The sequence below is a fragment of the Sinocyclocheilus grahami genome, unplaced genomic scaffold (genome assembly GCF_001515645.1).
Source record: "Sinocyclocheilus grahami isolate Dianchi unplaced genomic scaffold, SAMN03320097.WGS_v1.1 scaffold149.1, whole genome shotgun sequence".
Lineage (NCBI taxonomy): Eukaryota > Metazoa > Chordata > Actinopteri > Cypriniformes > Cyprinidae > Sinocyclocheilus > Sinocyclocheilus grahami.
In genome coordinates this window covers 2,069,588-2,085,732 of record NW_015505328.1, presented here as the reverse complement: position 1 = coordinate 2,085,732, position 16,145 = coordinate 2,069,588, and the positions used below count along the sequence as shown (strand labels likewise).

The 16,145-nt window shown below is 38.2% G+C and overlaps 1 protein-coding gene across 1 annotated transcript in view; it reads right to left on the bottom strand.

Moving 5' to 3' along the window:
- Positions 1–811: 811 nt before the first annotated feature.
- The window catches only part of LOC107591986 (ephrin type-A receptor 10), a 92,700-nt gene continuing 77,366 nt past the window's right edge, over positions 812–16,145 (bottom strand). Inside the window, exon 4 of the mRNA XM_016281302.1 lies at positions 812–1,021. Coding sequence (XP_016136788.1) covers positions 837–1,021 — 185 coding nt within the window. The 3' untranslated portion in view covers positions 812–836. The remainder of the gene's footprint in view (positions 1,022–16,145) is intronic.

Sequence of the window (16,145 nt, the reverse complement as noted above, 5' to 3'; positions counted from 1 at the left end):
GGACCAGCCAAGACTGATCACACTGGTGTGATCGTACGCGTCAAAGGGTTAATTACTCACCCTCATGTCGTTCCAAACCCGTAAGACCTTCGTTACCGTCTTTTCCGTCATTTTGGAGAGTACACTGGAACTAAATCAATATAATCAGCATTGTTTACGTTCAGCGCGCATGCTGAACGCAAACAATGCTGATTACGTTGATTACGTTCTGGGGTACTCTCCAAAATGGCAGAAGAAGGTAACTCAGGGAGAAGAACTGTTGAATAAATTATGTTATTATTGTTTTCTTTGCATAAAAAAAGTATTCTCACAGATTCATACAATTATAGTTGAACCACTGATGTCACATGGACTGTTTTACCAATGTCCTTACTACGTTTCTAGACCTAGGAACATTGCAGTTGCATTGCTGTGTATGGAAGATCAGAGAGCTCTCCGATTTCATCAAAAATATCTTAGTTTGTTTTCCGTAGATGAACGAAGGTCTTACGGGTTTGGAACGACATGAGGGTGAGTAGTTCATTTTTGGGTGAACTAACCCTTCAAGGGATTTAAAATATGGTCATGCAGAATAAGGTTAATATGTGCTTTAGAAATACTAAAAAACAGCCAATATGCTAGTAATATGCATGCTAATAGTTAATAGTGAGAATTCTCTAAACTAAATTGTTACCATATATCACCTAACTGTACACACGACAAGCAGTGCTAAACCCCACTGTAAACAAAATAAAACCAGGAATCAACAGGATTGGATTGTACAAACATTAGAACACACATTAATAAATAAATCCCTGTGCACAAATAAGTACACACGCAAATGCACACATAAACATTCACCCCACACAGAACCTGACTGTCTTACGCGTGCAGGGTGCGGATGGAGGGTCCAGTGGAGTTCTGAAGTGGTCGTCCTCGCACACACACAGCACAGAGCCCTCGTCTTCAGCCTTGCTGTTAGCCGGACACAGGAAACACTCTTGCTGCCGTGACGACATCTTGTAGGTGCCCGGGGGACAGGCTGGCAAAAGACAGAACACACAGCGAAGAATCCATTACAGACTCTGAGACAACAAAACCCGTAGCTTCTAGCGGCAGAATTAAATACAACCCTGAAAAATGGCAATACTTACAACCTGAGACTAGAAAAGAGTACATGGCTTTAGACCTTATTAGGCGACATAAAAGATTCCCTTGGGAGTATAATATGCTACTTGAAGAGGAAAAAACCCACATGCCACTGTGCCTCCAGGAACAAAATCCTTTGAAACTAATGAGGTTCATATTACACATGATTAAGGGGCTATTTGTTGCCTGTACAAGCAATAAGTGATGGAAGCTCACACTCGTAAAGTAACTGCTGTGAGTGTGAACAGCGACTGTAAGAGGGGACAGAGCACTTGTGCAAAAATGAATCGCAATGTTCAATATGAGGGCTCTAGGAAAGAAAAGGAAGTCCCACATCTTAATGGTAGACTCATTCGTCTCACTAAGAATGACAACACGTAGAATAAGTTGGACCAAACTGAAAAAAGTAAAAGAACAAACCATCCATTTGTCCATCCCCTAATTTTCTGGTCATTATTTACAATAATTTATGTTCACATTTATGCATTTAGCAGATATTTTTATCCAAAATAACTTACAAAAGAGGAACAAATCACTTCATTATTGCCCCAGTGCACTGATAGGGTCATAAAAACAATTCTCTGGAAAACATACAGGTACAATGAACATGCACATGGATACACAGATGCACACACTTGTGCACACTTGATTCTTTTTTTCGTTTTATTTTTTCTAGCCTCTGTTTTAATGGTTAAATTAAATTGTATTCATCAAAAAGCATGTTTAATTAATTGAAATCATGAAACTTACAATATTAAACAGCAATTTATTAAAGTTTAACAAAAATTTAAAAAATTTAAGGCCATATAAAATGTTTTTTTCTTCTTCTTAAATTCAGTTTTATTTTTACCAGATAGTTTTTGCCAAATATTAATAATAAAAAGCATCTCTAATTTTTTAAAAAGTATATATTTTTCCAGAAATACTGTGTTTCTGCTAAATACATTCTGGTAAATATTTTTTATATTATAATTATATATATTTATAAATATTATATATATATATATATATACTTTTATAATTAGTAATACTATCATTACATTAAGTAATATTTCTGTCATGGTTTCTTCAAGTTAAACCAAACTTTTATATTGAAGGGGGCTATGAAGACTTTTAGGTTTCTAATTGTATATGACATGACTATAGTTTTGCTCAAAAGAAATGGCAAAATGCTCATGAAGTGACTCTCAGAGCAGTTCTAGAGATTATGTTCATGTACTCATATACTGAGGCAGCAGGGGCTGTAAAACACTGCAAGCATCACAAGCGCTTCTGTATGTGTGTAGTAAATTTTTATTTTTGCTTAATATTTACAGACACTAGTCTATATCGCATTTTGATTTACCTGTACGGACATACTTTCGATGTATCCATCCAAAATTTGGCAAATTCCATGACGTTCCGTGTTATACAGTATATTCCATTTTTATGACTGGATTCCGCCCTACAAACCCTACAAGTAGTAAGCACAGACATACCGTGAACTTTTCCAGTGAGGCAAGGGAAATGAGACAGACATTGGGAAAACCCCCAAAGTAAGTGATATGGCATCAAAATATATGCATTCAGAAGACATACGCAGATACAAACCAATACACAAGCACATCTCAGTGTTATAATGAATTAAATGTGAAAGCAAAACTCACCAATCTCATGGCTTGTCAGATTAATTCCTGCAAACAGCACTAACCAAAATGACTGCAAACTTTGTGGACCTGTGCTTGTACGCCACTGTTTGTTTTCGCTGGTGTCTTTACAACTTTAAACTGCAATGCACTTTGACTTTACCACTGCCGGGAGGACTGTGGCAAAACAGACAGCCAACTGAAGGCAGCTAAAGCCAAACACACTGAAGGGAATGAGACTACAACCCATTATCAACTGACATTACACAGAAATTCCCAGGGACGCTGTTTTTTTCTAATTCCACAACAGACCAGCTGGTTACATACGGATCAATTTATCTAATGTGGCATCAGCAGGGGTTGCTTCACAGAAACCAATGAGATGATTGGCTCTATAGTGCTACAAGGAACTATAATGCAGATCAAGCAAAAAGTCACACCAGGGGTCCAGGTTGCAGAGAATCCAACAAAGGTAAATGCCAAATATCTACAGGGAATGTGGATCAAGCTTTCAGAATTACACTTTGGGATGTAGGAGGCATAGCATATACAAGTTAGCAATTTTTAGGACACACTCTGCCTAATTTTATGCCTCATTTTATCATCTAAAATTATGCATCATTTATAGTCTAATTGAGAACAAATAATTTAAATTGGTTCATTTAATGGGCACGTTTATCCAAAGTGACTCACAAATTAGAATAATAGAAACAGAAGCAATTAATTCAAGAGAAAACACAGGTAATGCGACCATGCTGAATTTCCATTAGAAAGATTAAAATATACGTGGAGAATGAGTTTAATACAAAAAGACTACTTAGTAAGTGCAGTTTTTTAGATAATTTAAGAAATAAAAAGATTGTAAGACGAGGAAAAACAATACTGGAAATAAAATCTGAAGTCGCTGACTCTCACTGACAATGATCTGCTTTTGTATGAGCAATCAGATTTCACTGAGCAGTCTCTTCATAACCACCCGGCTCTTTCGAACACACATCAATAAATCATAAAGAACGTAACACCGTAAACGTGAGCAATGAATTGTTTCAATGGCGCTCTGACAGGAGGCATTAATGAATATTAATAAGTCCAAAAAGACGTTTGCTTTTCTCTCCTTCTCTCGTCTCGACACAAATGGCCTTCATTATTTTCGGGCTATAATTCCATGCCGTCTTATTTCCAAATGTCAGGCTAGATTTGCAAGCAGCTGTCAGGGAATCAATAATTCATGTCATCATATTCAGATCATTGCCTCAATGCTGCTAATTCCAATTTATTAAAGAATCCCTTGCGAATGGAATAAATCCACATAAATGAAGGAGTGAAAGGTCTATTTTGAAGGTCCTGCCTATCACACGCTCTCCACGCTCCTGTGACACTGTTGGGTTTTAAAGGGCTATAATAACCCGTTCAAGTTGCACAGGTAACTGACATTCTGTTTTTCCATCTGTTGCATTTTGCAACAGTGATTATGGTGACATTGATATGGCCTCTGCATTAATCAGACAGCAAAAAGCTATTTTTTCCAAATCTCAAATGTCATAAACAATCACCTTCTGTGGTCTGGTATCAGCAGCAAAATCAAATCTGTTTGGGAACAGAAATTTAGAGAGATTTAGGTCTGGGCTCTACTTACTGAGCCAGTAACTACTGTGGCAACCAGCCAAAATGCCCTACCAACATGCTACAAGATACTCAGAAATCCAAATCACAGGACAATATCCGAGCATCATGGAAGCATGGAAGGTTAGAGTAATAACCATTCACATTTTCCTCAGAAAAATCTATGGTTAACATAACAGCCATAAATCACTCAAACTGGACAAACTGGTCCATTAAGTGGGATTTAGAGAGAGACAAAAGAGGCGCCCTTAGGGTGTCAAGACTGGACGGATTCTTTCTCTGCATGTCCATCACATTCATTCTGATATCTTAGATCCTCTAAACACATCTCACCATTTTTCTTCACTCTTCTTTTATTTTCATTGTATTCTACTCTTATCCTCTTTCTCAGCCTCTTACTTACTCCCATTTTCTCCATCTTCCCCCAAATCCCCCCTTTCACACTCTCAAATTCAATGCTGCTTATCTCTACCAAACAGAACAATAGAAAAACCATGGACAAGAGTCAGAATTAGAGGACATTACACTGCTCAGCCTTAATCCTAATCAGGGCAAGAATGATCTGAGCTCTGCCTCAAGGGGCTTGCATCCCAGCCTCCAACTCCCACACCACCACTGATCAATCTTCATCAATGCAGTTCTCTTATTAAAACACAGATCTGCTATGCCCCAAGTCAATGACCACCCCCTTTGCTCACCGTCTTAGACTTTCACACCCTTCTTGTATAAAAGAGTTCTGTCAACCCTTGTTGGTTTGCACACTCACTACATCTACTGATCTTGCACTCTGTGTTCTCCCTTCCTTCCCCAATGCACCACATTAGGTCAGCCACCTCTAGAGGCTTAAGACATCATCAAAAGCGTCCATGCAGCTAATGTTGGGGTTTTGTTTGCTTCCTGTCACCTCTGATGGATGGTTTCCATTTAGTCAAGTCCGGAGGAGATTTGTAAATGTTCGAGCCCAAGCCCAAACCCCTGATGGAGAGGCACATGGCTGAGCATATCCTTGAGGAGCCAGGCATCGCTACATGTGTGAACGATGCTCCTGTCACATGAACTTGAGCATTCAGCTCATTGTGTTCACATAGTCCACTTCAACTCACACGTGCACATGTGTAATTTCTCACAGAAGAGCCTGGGGATCCTTGTAAAACAGGTACAGTAGAACTACATAAATTATAAGAGTTTTTGCATAGGGATGAGAAGAGGAAAGTGCTGAAAATAAGAGAAAACTAGAAGGAAGAAAGATGGACAGAAGAAAGGAAGGAAATGTAAAATAAAGAAGGATGGAAGGAAACAAAAAAGGGAAAAAATAGGTAGGAGGGAAGGTACAAGGATGGGGAAAAGGGGGAACACTGGAAAAACTGATGGAAGAAGGAAGAAAGGATGGGAAGAAAGACTAAAGGGAAGAAAGACTAAGGGAAAGAGATGCAAGCAAGGAAAAAAGGAAAGTAAAAATGGAGGAGGGAGGAGGAGAAGAAAAAGGAAGTGGACAAGTGAGCGGTAAGGAAGTAGGTAAGGAACAAAGGAAAGAGAAAAAAGGAAAACAAGAGGAAAAGTTGGAAGGAATAAAGAGGAAAAGGGGAAGTAGGAATGAAATAAGGATGGCAGACAGAAAGGAAACATCACAAAGACGTAAAGGATGATAAAAAGAGGGAAAGGAGGAAGCGTGGAAGGAAAGAATGGAAGAAAGGAGAGGGAAATGGACGGAGGGAAAATCTACTGTGCCAATGCAACATTAAATGTACACATAAAATGTACTAATGAGTTCACGGGTTTCCTTGAGAGTGCAAGAGAACTGTCCTGTCTGTATCACTTTTGCTCCTTGCAGACAGCGGGGTAGCGTTTCACAGTGGGGAGACATCACTTGTGAAATTGATTTCCTGTAGGCTTTCGGTGACATTACCCCTGTCCCCTCAAACCCCAATCTCAACATGCCCATATCCACGTCTGCCTGATCTGAGAAAGCAAGCTATCAGCTTTCCCTCATTAGGCTGGGAGAGAGGGATGAGATCGGAAAGCAGAGAGGAAAGGAGAGAGAGCCCTGTCCATTTGCATTCCAAAACCATCAGGCGGGTGTCAATGGTTATGTTTGCATCTGAATGTCAAAGCAATTTCAGGTGCGGCACTCAAGAAATTGAGAGAGATGGAAAAGGGGGAAAAAAAGGAAAACCTCGTTTCTGAATCACTGAAGGGTGTCCGACTGATGAGGATGCTAGGTTTGGAGAATGAGAACGGGGTAGCGAATGAGATGCAGGCAAATTTGCAACATCTCTCAGAAATATCTAAGCATGACAGGTTGGGCACATTTGCAGCCTCAAACAAACACCACTCCTTATTGTTAGCTCAGGTAATGGATCCCTCTTTTTTCATTTTCCCCTTTTGCTTTCAGGGCGTGAGGCTCAGCTTGAACATTAAGTGATAAAGCAAAGTTGAAAATAAGTAATTCCTCAAAGTTTTGCAGTTGCAAAAGACTCAGCAAGCCTTAAGCCTGTGTTATACTGTCCGCATGAGCAATCCAGACGCGTACACGGACAGCACGGACTACTTGTATTTATACTACCGAAAGCATACGCTGATGGTCCGCTCCGCAACAAACATACAATTGCCCAGAATTATTGCACATCTGGCTGTCTTTATATTGTTTTATCGACAGATTATACAAGTTCGAGTAGCAAGGGGCTTCTTCACACTGCCTGCGCATGTGCATGTACTTGTCCACGAGGTCACAAAAAATGGGAAACATGCGGATGTCCGCCCAGAGCCTCCACACACGCATACCATAGCGGACCCTAACAGACTCACGCACGTGGAAAGTATAACACAGGCTTTACAAACCAATTGCTGTGAAATGTACAAACATATCCTTCTGAACAGGTTAGTAAGCAGCAAACCTGACAATTTAATTATAATACAAAAGATGAGAGGCGTGTTTGTTGATTGATTTTCATTTCTTGAAGACAAACGGATATCTGGAGGTTGGTCACATTTCCATGATCAATGGTGCAGAGGTCAAGAACGATAACAGATATTCCTTCCAAGTAACACACCACAATTATGCTGTGCTGAATAATCAAAGAGTGGGGAACACAAAACAGAAAATTGGGGGAGAAAAGAAAAAGGGGTAAAGAAAGGAGAGGAAATGAAAGCAAGGAAGGAAGAAAAGAGAAGAACTGATATGCACATGCAAATGCACATTTATGAGAAAATCCATTGAACTCAACCCAAAACTATAACTCTGACATCTGACCTCAGTGCTGAAGGGAAGAAAATAAACAGAAAAAGACAGAAAAAAGAAAGAAAAGCAGAAAAGGGGGAAAGAATAAAGGATGAACAGATGGAAGGGAAATAATGGTAAAGTAAAGACTAGGTGTGGGAAGTCCTGCTCCTGAAGCACCACTATCAGTTTAGCTTAAATCCTAATTAATCCCACTTGAACCAACTAATCAGGGTCTTCAGGATTTCTAGAAACCTCCAGGCAAGTGTTTTGGGAGAGGTTGGAGCTAAACTCTGCAGGACATTGGCCCTCCAGAAAGACTGGACCTGCTAGACCAGGTCAAGCTACATGGAATAAAGTAACATTTATAAAAAAGATTCAGTGACCTTAAGGAAGGAAGAGATTGAGGGGGAGGTATTGACCATGCCAAGGTTATGAAAATATCCAGTGACCCTAACCCAAATCTGTAGCGCCTCTGACCTTAGTGCCTAAGAGTCGTTAATACAATTGGCCATGGAAATTACAGGGTGGTCCACCTTTGGAAATCGAAAGGAAGTAAAATGGTTGGGAAGACATGGATCTATACATGACAGGATCGATGGCAAGGGTAGGTGGACACTGGTACTGTAGGTCTGTAAGGGATTAAAAGTCATGGTAACCCTCGTTGAGAAATGAGGGGCTCAGCTGAAGATAAATGGATGTACAGGGCAGGAAGGCCATGAAGGGTAATTAACAGTCACCCTGAAGGATCTTGACAGGAATCCTAGGAAAAAAGCAATGCGTCAGCATGCATACATGCTCAGAAAGAACACACAATGTCAAACAAAGTTAAATTTGTATCACACTCGCACGAATGCACACAAAAATGTGTGACCCTACAGAAGCGCCAGGGCAACAATTAACTGAGTTTGTCAGTCTGGCGTTTGCATAAAAAATGAGGCAGAAACACAATCAAGGCCACAATTAAGCTGTGAAGGTAAAATGATTGTGACCTTGTTGTGTAATTAACAGCTTCTTCTTTCATTAATTGCTCTTTTTTTTGAGGGTCCAGTTTTAATTAAGATACAGGATGCTGTCAGTGGAAGTTGAAAGGGAAGTCAAGACATTGCTAAAAACATGGAAAATTAGAATTAGAGCTTGAGGTGCAGCTGGGACGAGGAACCGTGGGAGTGAGAGAGGACGAGAGAAGAGCAGACAAACAGAGGCAGAGTTTAAGATTAGAGGAACACAAAGATCAGAACAAGCATTTACAGTGAGAGACATACTGTAATGTAGAAAAGTGAAATGCCTGTCATCAGAGGGTCTCAAACTAGATCCTTCACTGGGTTGTCAAATGCATTTTTTATCTCACTTAAAGGGCTCTTCTACTCCAGTGCACCGAGACCAACTGTAGCCCTGCACCATTCTGGAATGCTGCAGACAAATGCACACAGTAAGTTCTAAGACCGTACATTTTGTAACCACTAAGTCTGGGGATACTGTGATTACACATTCAAACAAGTGTACCCCATGTTAACTTTTGGATGAAACAGATGGACATTAAATGGCACAATGGTGCTTGATGAGTCTTTGTGATGCCTGAATGCGCGATTCAACTAAAATACATGTAATTAAGATCAAACACATTTAGACCTATTTATGGACCAAATGCTATTAGAATCATAAAGTTCAACAAACTGTCACTAAAAGTAAAATCCAGCTTTATCATGATGCCCTTGAGGTTGTTCAACAGTCATTAAAAATATGGTGACAAATATGTGCCTTGGACTTTTCAGTCATTAAGACGGTTTAAAGGTATTCATATAAAAAAAGCATTATTCTACAATCAAACATTTTACATTTGCAGTGTTTTTGTTGTTGTTTTTTTTATCGATATTGTTTGCTCAAGGAAACCCTTAGTGTAAAGTCTAAATAGTGTGCAAAAAATCAAAAGAGAATAAGAAATTAATCATAAATAATTTTAAATTGTTTAAAATAAATTGTGGTGACAAATACATATTTGTTGACTTTACAGTCAATAAGACAGTTTAAAAATAAAAAGGTATTCAAATAAAAAAAATTATTAAATAATAAAGTGGTTTAAATGTGTTTTTAATCATTTGAATTTTCCAGGTGCCTTCATCTAACAGAACTTGACATTTGCAGGGTTTTTTGTTAATCCATTTTGTTTGCTCAAGCAAAACCTTAGTGTAAAGTCTAAATAGTGTACAAAAAAATCTAAAGAGATCAAGAAATGAATCATATAAATAATGATTAATAATCAAATATTTTATGCCAGAAAAACATTCACACATTTTGTAAATCAGGATGTTTTGAGAATGACACTTTTGAGAATCACACAAATTAAACCACCCATTTCTGAATGCTTTTATCAGTTCTTAACTAACCACTAACTGGTTATTTTTTTTAATGATGTTTTACCCAAAACACAGAACTGAATACTTGTAGTAATATTTCCTATGGAGGAACTGGGGTTAAATGTCAAGAGCACAATGATGACGGTTCAAAGATCCTTCAAGCAACCTACATCCTTTCATTCACCAGCCCAGACCTTTTAACAGTTAGGCTACACCACCCCAACATTTAAATGGATTTTTACAAAGTGAACAATACTGCTTGCAAAAAACTGTAGTCTGGAAAAAAACTAAAAGGTCTGGCAACATTTTTTGTAACTTTTTAACTGTGCTGAAGTTCATTAAGGACACTGTAGGTCACTAGAGCTGTGGCCTTTAACAAAAAGCCGAAGAACTTGCAACTGAACACCAGTACAGTATACAGTGCACTGTATACTGCTCAAACTGTGCATAAAGACTTGGACAGAATGTGCTTTCGCCTCTTCCATGCCAACTCTGAGGTGGTGTTGGGTGTTCACACACAGCAGATGGGTCTGGATTATGTGTGGGTGTATCTATTGATTTCTCCTGGCCTGCGGTCTTCCAAGTTCCTCTATTCCTCCTCCCTCACTCCATTCGTCTCATTCGAGACTCGCTCCAGTCTAAGGTCTCCATTGCTCTTGGCTTAGTCTGGAATGTTATAGCTCCATTGGTTGCCAAGTGTCTTCCTTAACTTCCTCCCTCGATAATGGAAAATACTATGTAGGATGTAGGCCTGGGCGATAAAACGGTATCGATATTTATCGACGGTACGCCTTCTTCGATAACGATAGAATTTTTTTTTCGATATAGTGCACAATATAGGCACGTGCTATGAGTGACGCAGACAGCACACACAAACACGAACACATGCTGAAATGAGTGCTGTGCCTGCCTGTGATGAGATTGTAAATAAAGAATGAATATTAGTCGAATTTAAAATATACATTTGCAATGTTACACATGCATCAGGGAGCGTCATCAGCGGCACGCGACATGCGGTGATGATGTAAGTGACGTTGTTGCATTTTAATGTTTTGTTAGTCTAGCCCACGAGACGCACCACTGCTGCGTTATTCATTCAAAATATTAGAGAAATATAGAAGCTCAATGCGGAGAAGATCTTGATTAGGTTAAAACCGAAACAAAGCCATTCACACAGAACGCAAATTCAGCAAATTTTTTAGACAGACAAATATGACTGCTGCACTCGTGTCTCACACAAGAGATATATAGAAAGCCATGCAAAGTTAAAACAGTTTAAACTTTTAGAAAACACATCATGAATTTGTTGAGGTTTATTCCTTTTCACTGCGTCTCATATGTTTTTAAATGCAATCTGTGTGAATGGCGCTTCGGCTCTTTGGATTAAGCAATGCATAAATACATGATGCTGTTTTGTTCATAATTGTTTATGCAATTTACGAAATTATATTAGATTTTTATGAGTTAATTTAGACGTAATGCACGTATTTATAGAGTTACTTCCTTGCGTTGACAATTTAAATGCTTTGCATTACCATATTGGCCCGAATATAAGACGACCCTGATTATAAGATGACCCCCCCTTTTTCCAGATGTACCTTTTGGAAAAAGGCTTTTTAAAAAACAAATCTTGTTTTTTCTCAGTAAAACACATTTTGTCTTCAATTATTTTCATATTGCATATTTTTGCTTCAAATCTGTCTTACGTTTTAAAAACACAAAGGGAGTTTGGTCCCATCAGGCTAACGTGACAGTCACGACTCATGCAGCTGTAAGGTTTTCTTATTCTTTTGTTTTTACTCGCAATCTTTACAACACGCATTACATTACGTATTTCATGGCACGTTTTATGCATATTTGGCGCCACCTATTATTGACATGTCAAAGTCTAGACCCTGAATATAAGATGACTGCGTTTTTTCAGATGGATTTCCAAGAAAAAAAAACATTGTCTTATATTCGGGTCAATACGGTATTTTGCTCATTGCGCCCTCTTGTGGCCTCGGGAGACAAGACAAAAGTTTCCTTAAGACCTATTTAATCTGCATATAACCATTAGAAATTAGATATTCGTTTAATTTTTATTTTGTGTTTGATTGAACAAAAATATTTGTTGTTTGTCTCAATAAATTGGGTTAATTTAAAAATACAGTGGTTAAATTTAAAACATTTAATCCAAATTATTATTATTTTTATTTTTTTATTGCTCTTTGTTTTAAAAAAGGTTATAAAAAAATGTCACTAATTATCGATACCGAACGATATGAAACATTATATCGTTGATACATTTTTTTGCTATATCGCCCAGCCCTAGTAGGGTGTATTGTAATCCCAAGAGATTCGGTATGGACATTTCTAAAGATCACCAGTTTGACATACGGTTCTATATTTTGCCTCTTTCTCACACCAAATTTTGAATATTTTTTACTCCCCTCCCTGTAGAAGGCAAGCTCTATGCGTATTTCTTGCACTAATGTTGAATATATGGGATGGAAAAGGTAAGAATCAAGCTATCGCCATTCCATCCCTTAACTAAAAAAACAGAATGGAAAAATGTTAATAAGTTGACACCAAAAAGCTGAAAACGTTACAAATGCTGAATTATGTTATCCGTAACTCATTTGGATGACAGATACTAGAAAACATTTGTTGTTGCATTTGCACCTCAGTGTGAATGCAACAACACTTATTCTAAAATAGTCTCAAAATTTCAAATATGTGTGATATCCTCAGACTGGATGGATTCATAGTCGGAAGCTAAAAAATATGACTTTGTGTCCATCATACTATTATTCTGAAATATGTAAACTCAGACTGCAGATTGGCTTGACTTTCAACAACTGAGAGATCAAACCAATTAGATTCCGTGCACAGATGATAAGCACACCAGTACACAGCCAAACACGATAACAAATTCTGTAGTATAAATGAAAAATCTAAAAGACACAGATTTTGAATATGTATTTAAAATCTACAGAGGAAAAAGTGTATTCTAATATAAATCTAGGGATGGTATCGTTAAGGTTTTAATGGTATTACTACTCTTATCGATACTGCTTATCGATTCGGTACTTTAACGGTATTCTTATCTGTACTTTTTGTTTATATATATATATATATATATATATGACAAATTAAGAGCTGAATTAACATTGCTTTATATTCTGAAATGTAAAACAAATATTTAATGAAATGATATACATCAATTTGTAAATGCACCAGTGTGCAGGCATTTTTTGTGTTTTATACTGTACATAAGACAAAATACAGTAAAAACATGAACAAAGAAACAAAAGTAAAACAAACTGACAAATACAATAAAACAAATGTACAAATGAAATGAAATAAACAGTGCTTTCATTTTTCCATGAAGGCCTACTAACATTACTGTTCAGGTAAGTAATTAAGTATTACAAGTAAGTTAAGTAATTACAGTTTTCACTGTATGTATTGATAGATTAATACTTATTAAAGCTATAACATAATTCAGATTAAGAGCTGTGAGTGATTTTGTCTTTGCATTTTGTTGTTTGATTAACTGATGGCCCAAGCGCCAGTCTGTCACGTTAAGACAATATATTGACACACATCGGCTTTTCTCCCAACTGTTCTCGTCCACTTAAGACATAAAATGTGTTTAAGTAAATACTTTCCAAACCGGCCATTTTGACATGGTTTGTGTGTATTTCATTGTTTGGACGCGCCCGAAGCTCAAAGTGTAATTAGCTTGTCCGTTTTGGAGCGTGTCGCGTGCACACATTTCAGCATGGGGAGCAGTGTCTCTTGTGCGGATTGTGCTTTCAACGTTTTATTATCAAACATGTCACGCAATTTAGCAACAGTATAAGACGGTCTTTTTTCAACAATCACCGATTGTGCTGATTCTGACTTTTAAGTTTGAGTTTTAGGGAGGAATGAATGCGCACCGCTGTGAAGGGAAAAAAGTTGCGCTAGAAGAAACGCGGCTATAATCCTTAGAAGCCAAAATCTAAATAAAAAATAAAAAATAAAAATAGCTTAATAAAACAGCCACAGGCCTAAAGTGTAAGCAGACGTTTGAATGTTTAGTTCTCTCCTCTATCATAATTAGTGCTGAAGCTCCTCCGCACGAGCGCGATCTCGCTTCTGAGTTGCGAATAGCAAAAAGGCATCATAGACAAATGTTTGAATATTATTGCATATAAAAACAGCTGGCGACTCTGGTGAGACAGAATTTGCAAGACAATGTATCTATAGCAATAATAAATGTATGTGTGTTTTCTTAATTTATCCAGTACCGATAGCAGAACCGTTAACGTCAGAGCTTATCGATACTCCGATCTTTTATAATTTAGCCCCGGGACCGATTAAATACCGGGTTTCGGTACCCATCCTTATATAAATCTAATTCTCATATTCATATAAAGGAATGCATTAATTAGTAATATAATGAACAGATCCTCTATTTTATTATATGTTCAAAGCCATATGATAAAAACTTTACTCACTAGATGGGTTCAAATGCTATATGAGGACATTTATTAGGCCTGCAGAGAAAAACCATGTGTAAGAGAGAACCGCACAAAAACTATCAGGAAAAAAATATTCCCTTTTTGCTAGTCACCTTTCGCATCACTCCTTCCCTGCCTCCCTCTTTTTTTTTTTTTGCTCAGAATAAATGAGCATAAGCCAGCGAGCTATACATCACCGAGCTTCATCAGAGCTGCGAGAGCTAGTGCTGTGCCAAGTGAATCTACACACTTAAAAAAAATCAATAGCTTGTTTTTAATGGAGAAATCCTGGAGCGCTGCACAAAGGCAAAACGCAAAAAGTGGCGTGTTCAGACGTTAGCGCTGCGGTTGGAGCGGACGCTGCCTGTGGCGGTCCACAGATCAGTGAATCCGACGCTGCATCCTCTGTTGAGACCTTGGTTATGAGCGGAAGTCCCACCGATGTTAAAAAACTTTAGACACCCACAGAGAGGATGCTGTTATTGAGGACAGGAATGTATTTCCTCAGAGTGTTTGACTGCATCAGAGTTTGTTTTTCAAAGTCATAATATCTTATGTGAATGACTCATATAAATTAAAATTATATACACTACCGTTTCAAAGTTTGGAGTTGGTAAGATATTTAATGCTTTGAAAGAAGTCTCTTATGCTCACCAAGGCAGTGTCACATGAACCTTCATAAATCATTCTAATATGCTGATTTGTTGAAAACAGTTGTACTGCTTAATATTTTTGTGTAAACTATAATATTTTATGTAAACTATAATATTTTCATGTAAAATGGTACTTTTTTCAAATTTTTGATTAATGTAAAGTTTAAAAGAAAAGCATTTATTTGAAATAATGTTTTTAACGATGTAGAAGTCTGTCACTCCACCCTTGTGGAATAAACGTATTAAAGGGGTCATATGATGCGATTTCAAGTTTTCCTTTCTCTTTGGAGTGTTACAAGCTGATTGTGCATAGATAAGACCCCTGAAGTTGCAAAGACTAAAGTCTCAAAACCAAAGAGATATTCTTTATCAAAGTTAAGACTCAGCCACGCCCCCCTAAAACGGCTCGTTCTAACACGCCCCCACATATCTACCTCAGTATGTGGAAATATTTGCATTATGCCGCCCAAATGTGCATGCAAAGAAAGAAGGCGTGGTTTCAGTAACCGCAGTTAATGTTGATGCAGCATGTCAGGGAGACGCTGTGTGTTTCTAGGCGAAAGCAAAAGCACTTTATTTGGCCTTCCGGAAGTAGATGCATTTAGGAATCTTTAAGATTACTTACAACAGAACAGCAATGCATTTTATGGACGACCATTTCGTGAACCTAGGAGAGGAGGTAATTCTGACTTTGCTATGACAATCTGGCGCAATCAGCTACTGTTTTGTTATTAGTTTAAGTATTTACTATTGACTGTTCAAATGCGGAGTTTTGCGCATCGTTTGTGTGTGCGCGAGCGAGCGAGCGAGAGAGAGGGAGAGAGAGAGCGAAGGAGAGCGAGAGAGAGAGCGCGAGAGGGAGAGCGAGAGAGAGAGCGCGAGAGGGAGAGCGAGAGAGAGAGAGCGCGAGAGAAAGAGAGGGGGGTCACATCACAGTGAAGTCAATCAGCTACTGTTTTGTTATTAGTTTAAGTATTTACTATTGACTGTTCAAATGCGGAGTTTTGCGCATCGTTTGTGTGTGCGCGAGCGAGCGAGCGAGAGAGAGGGAG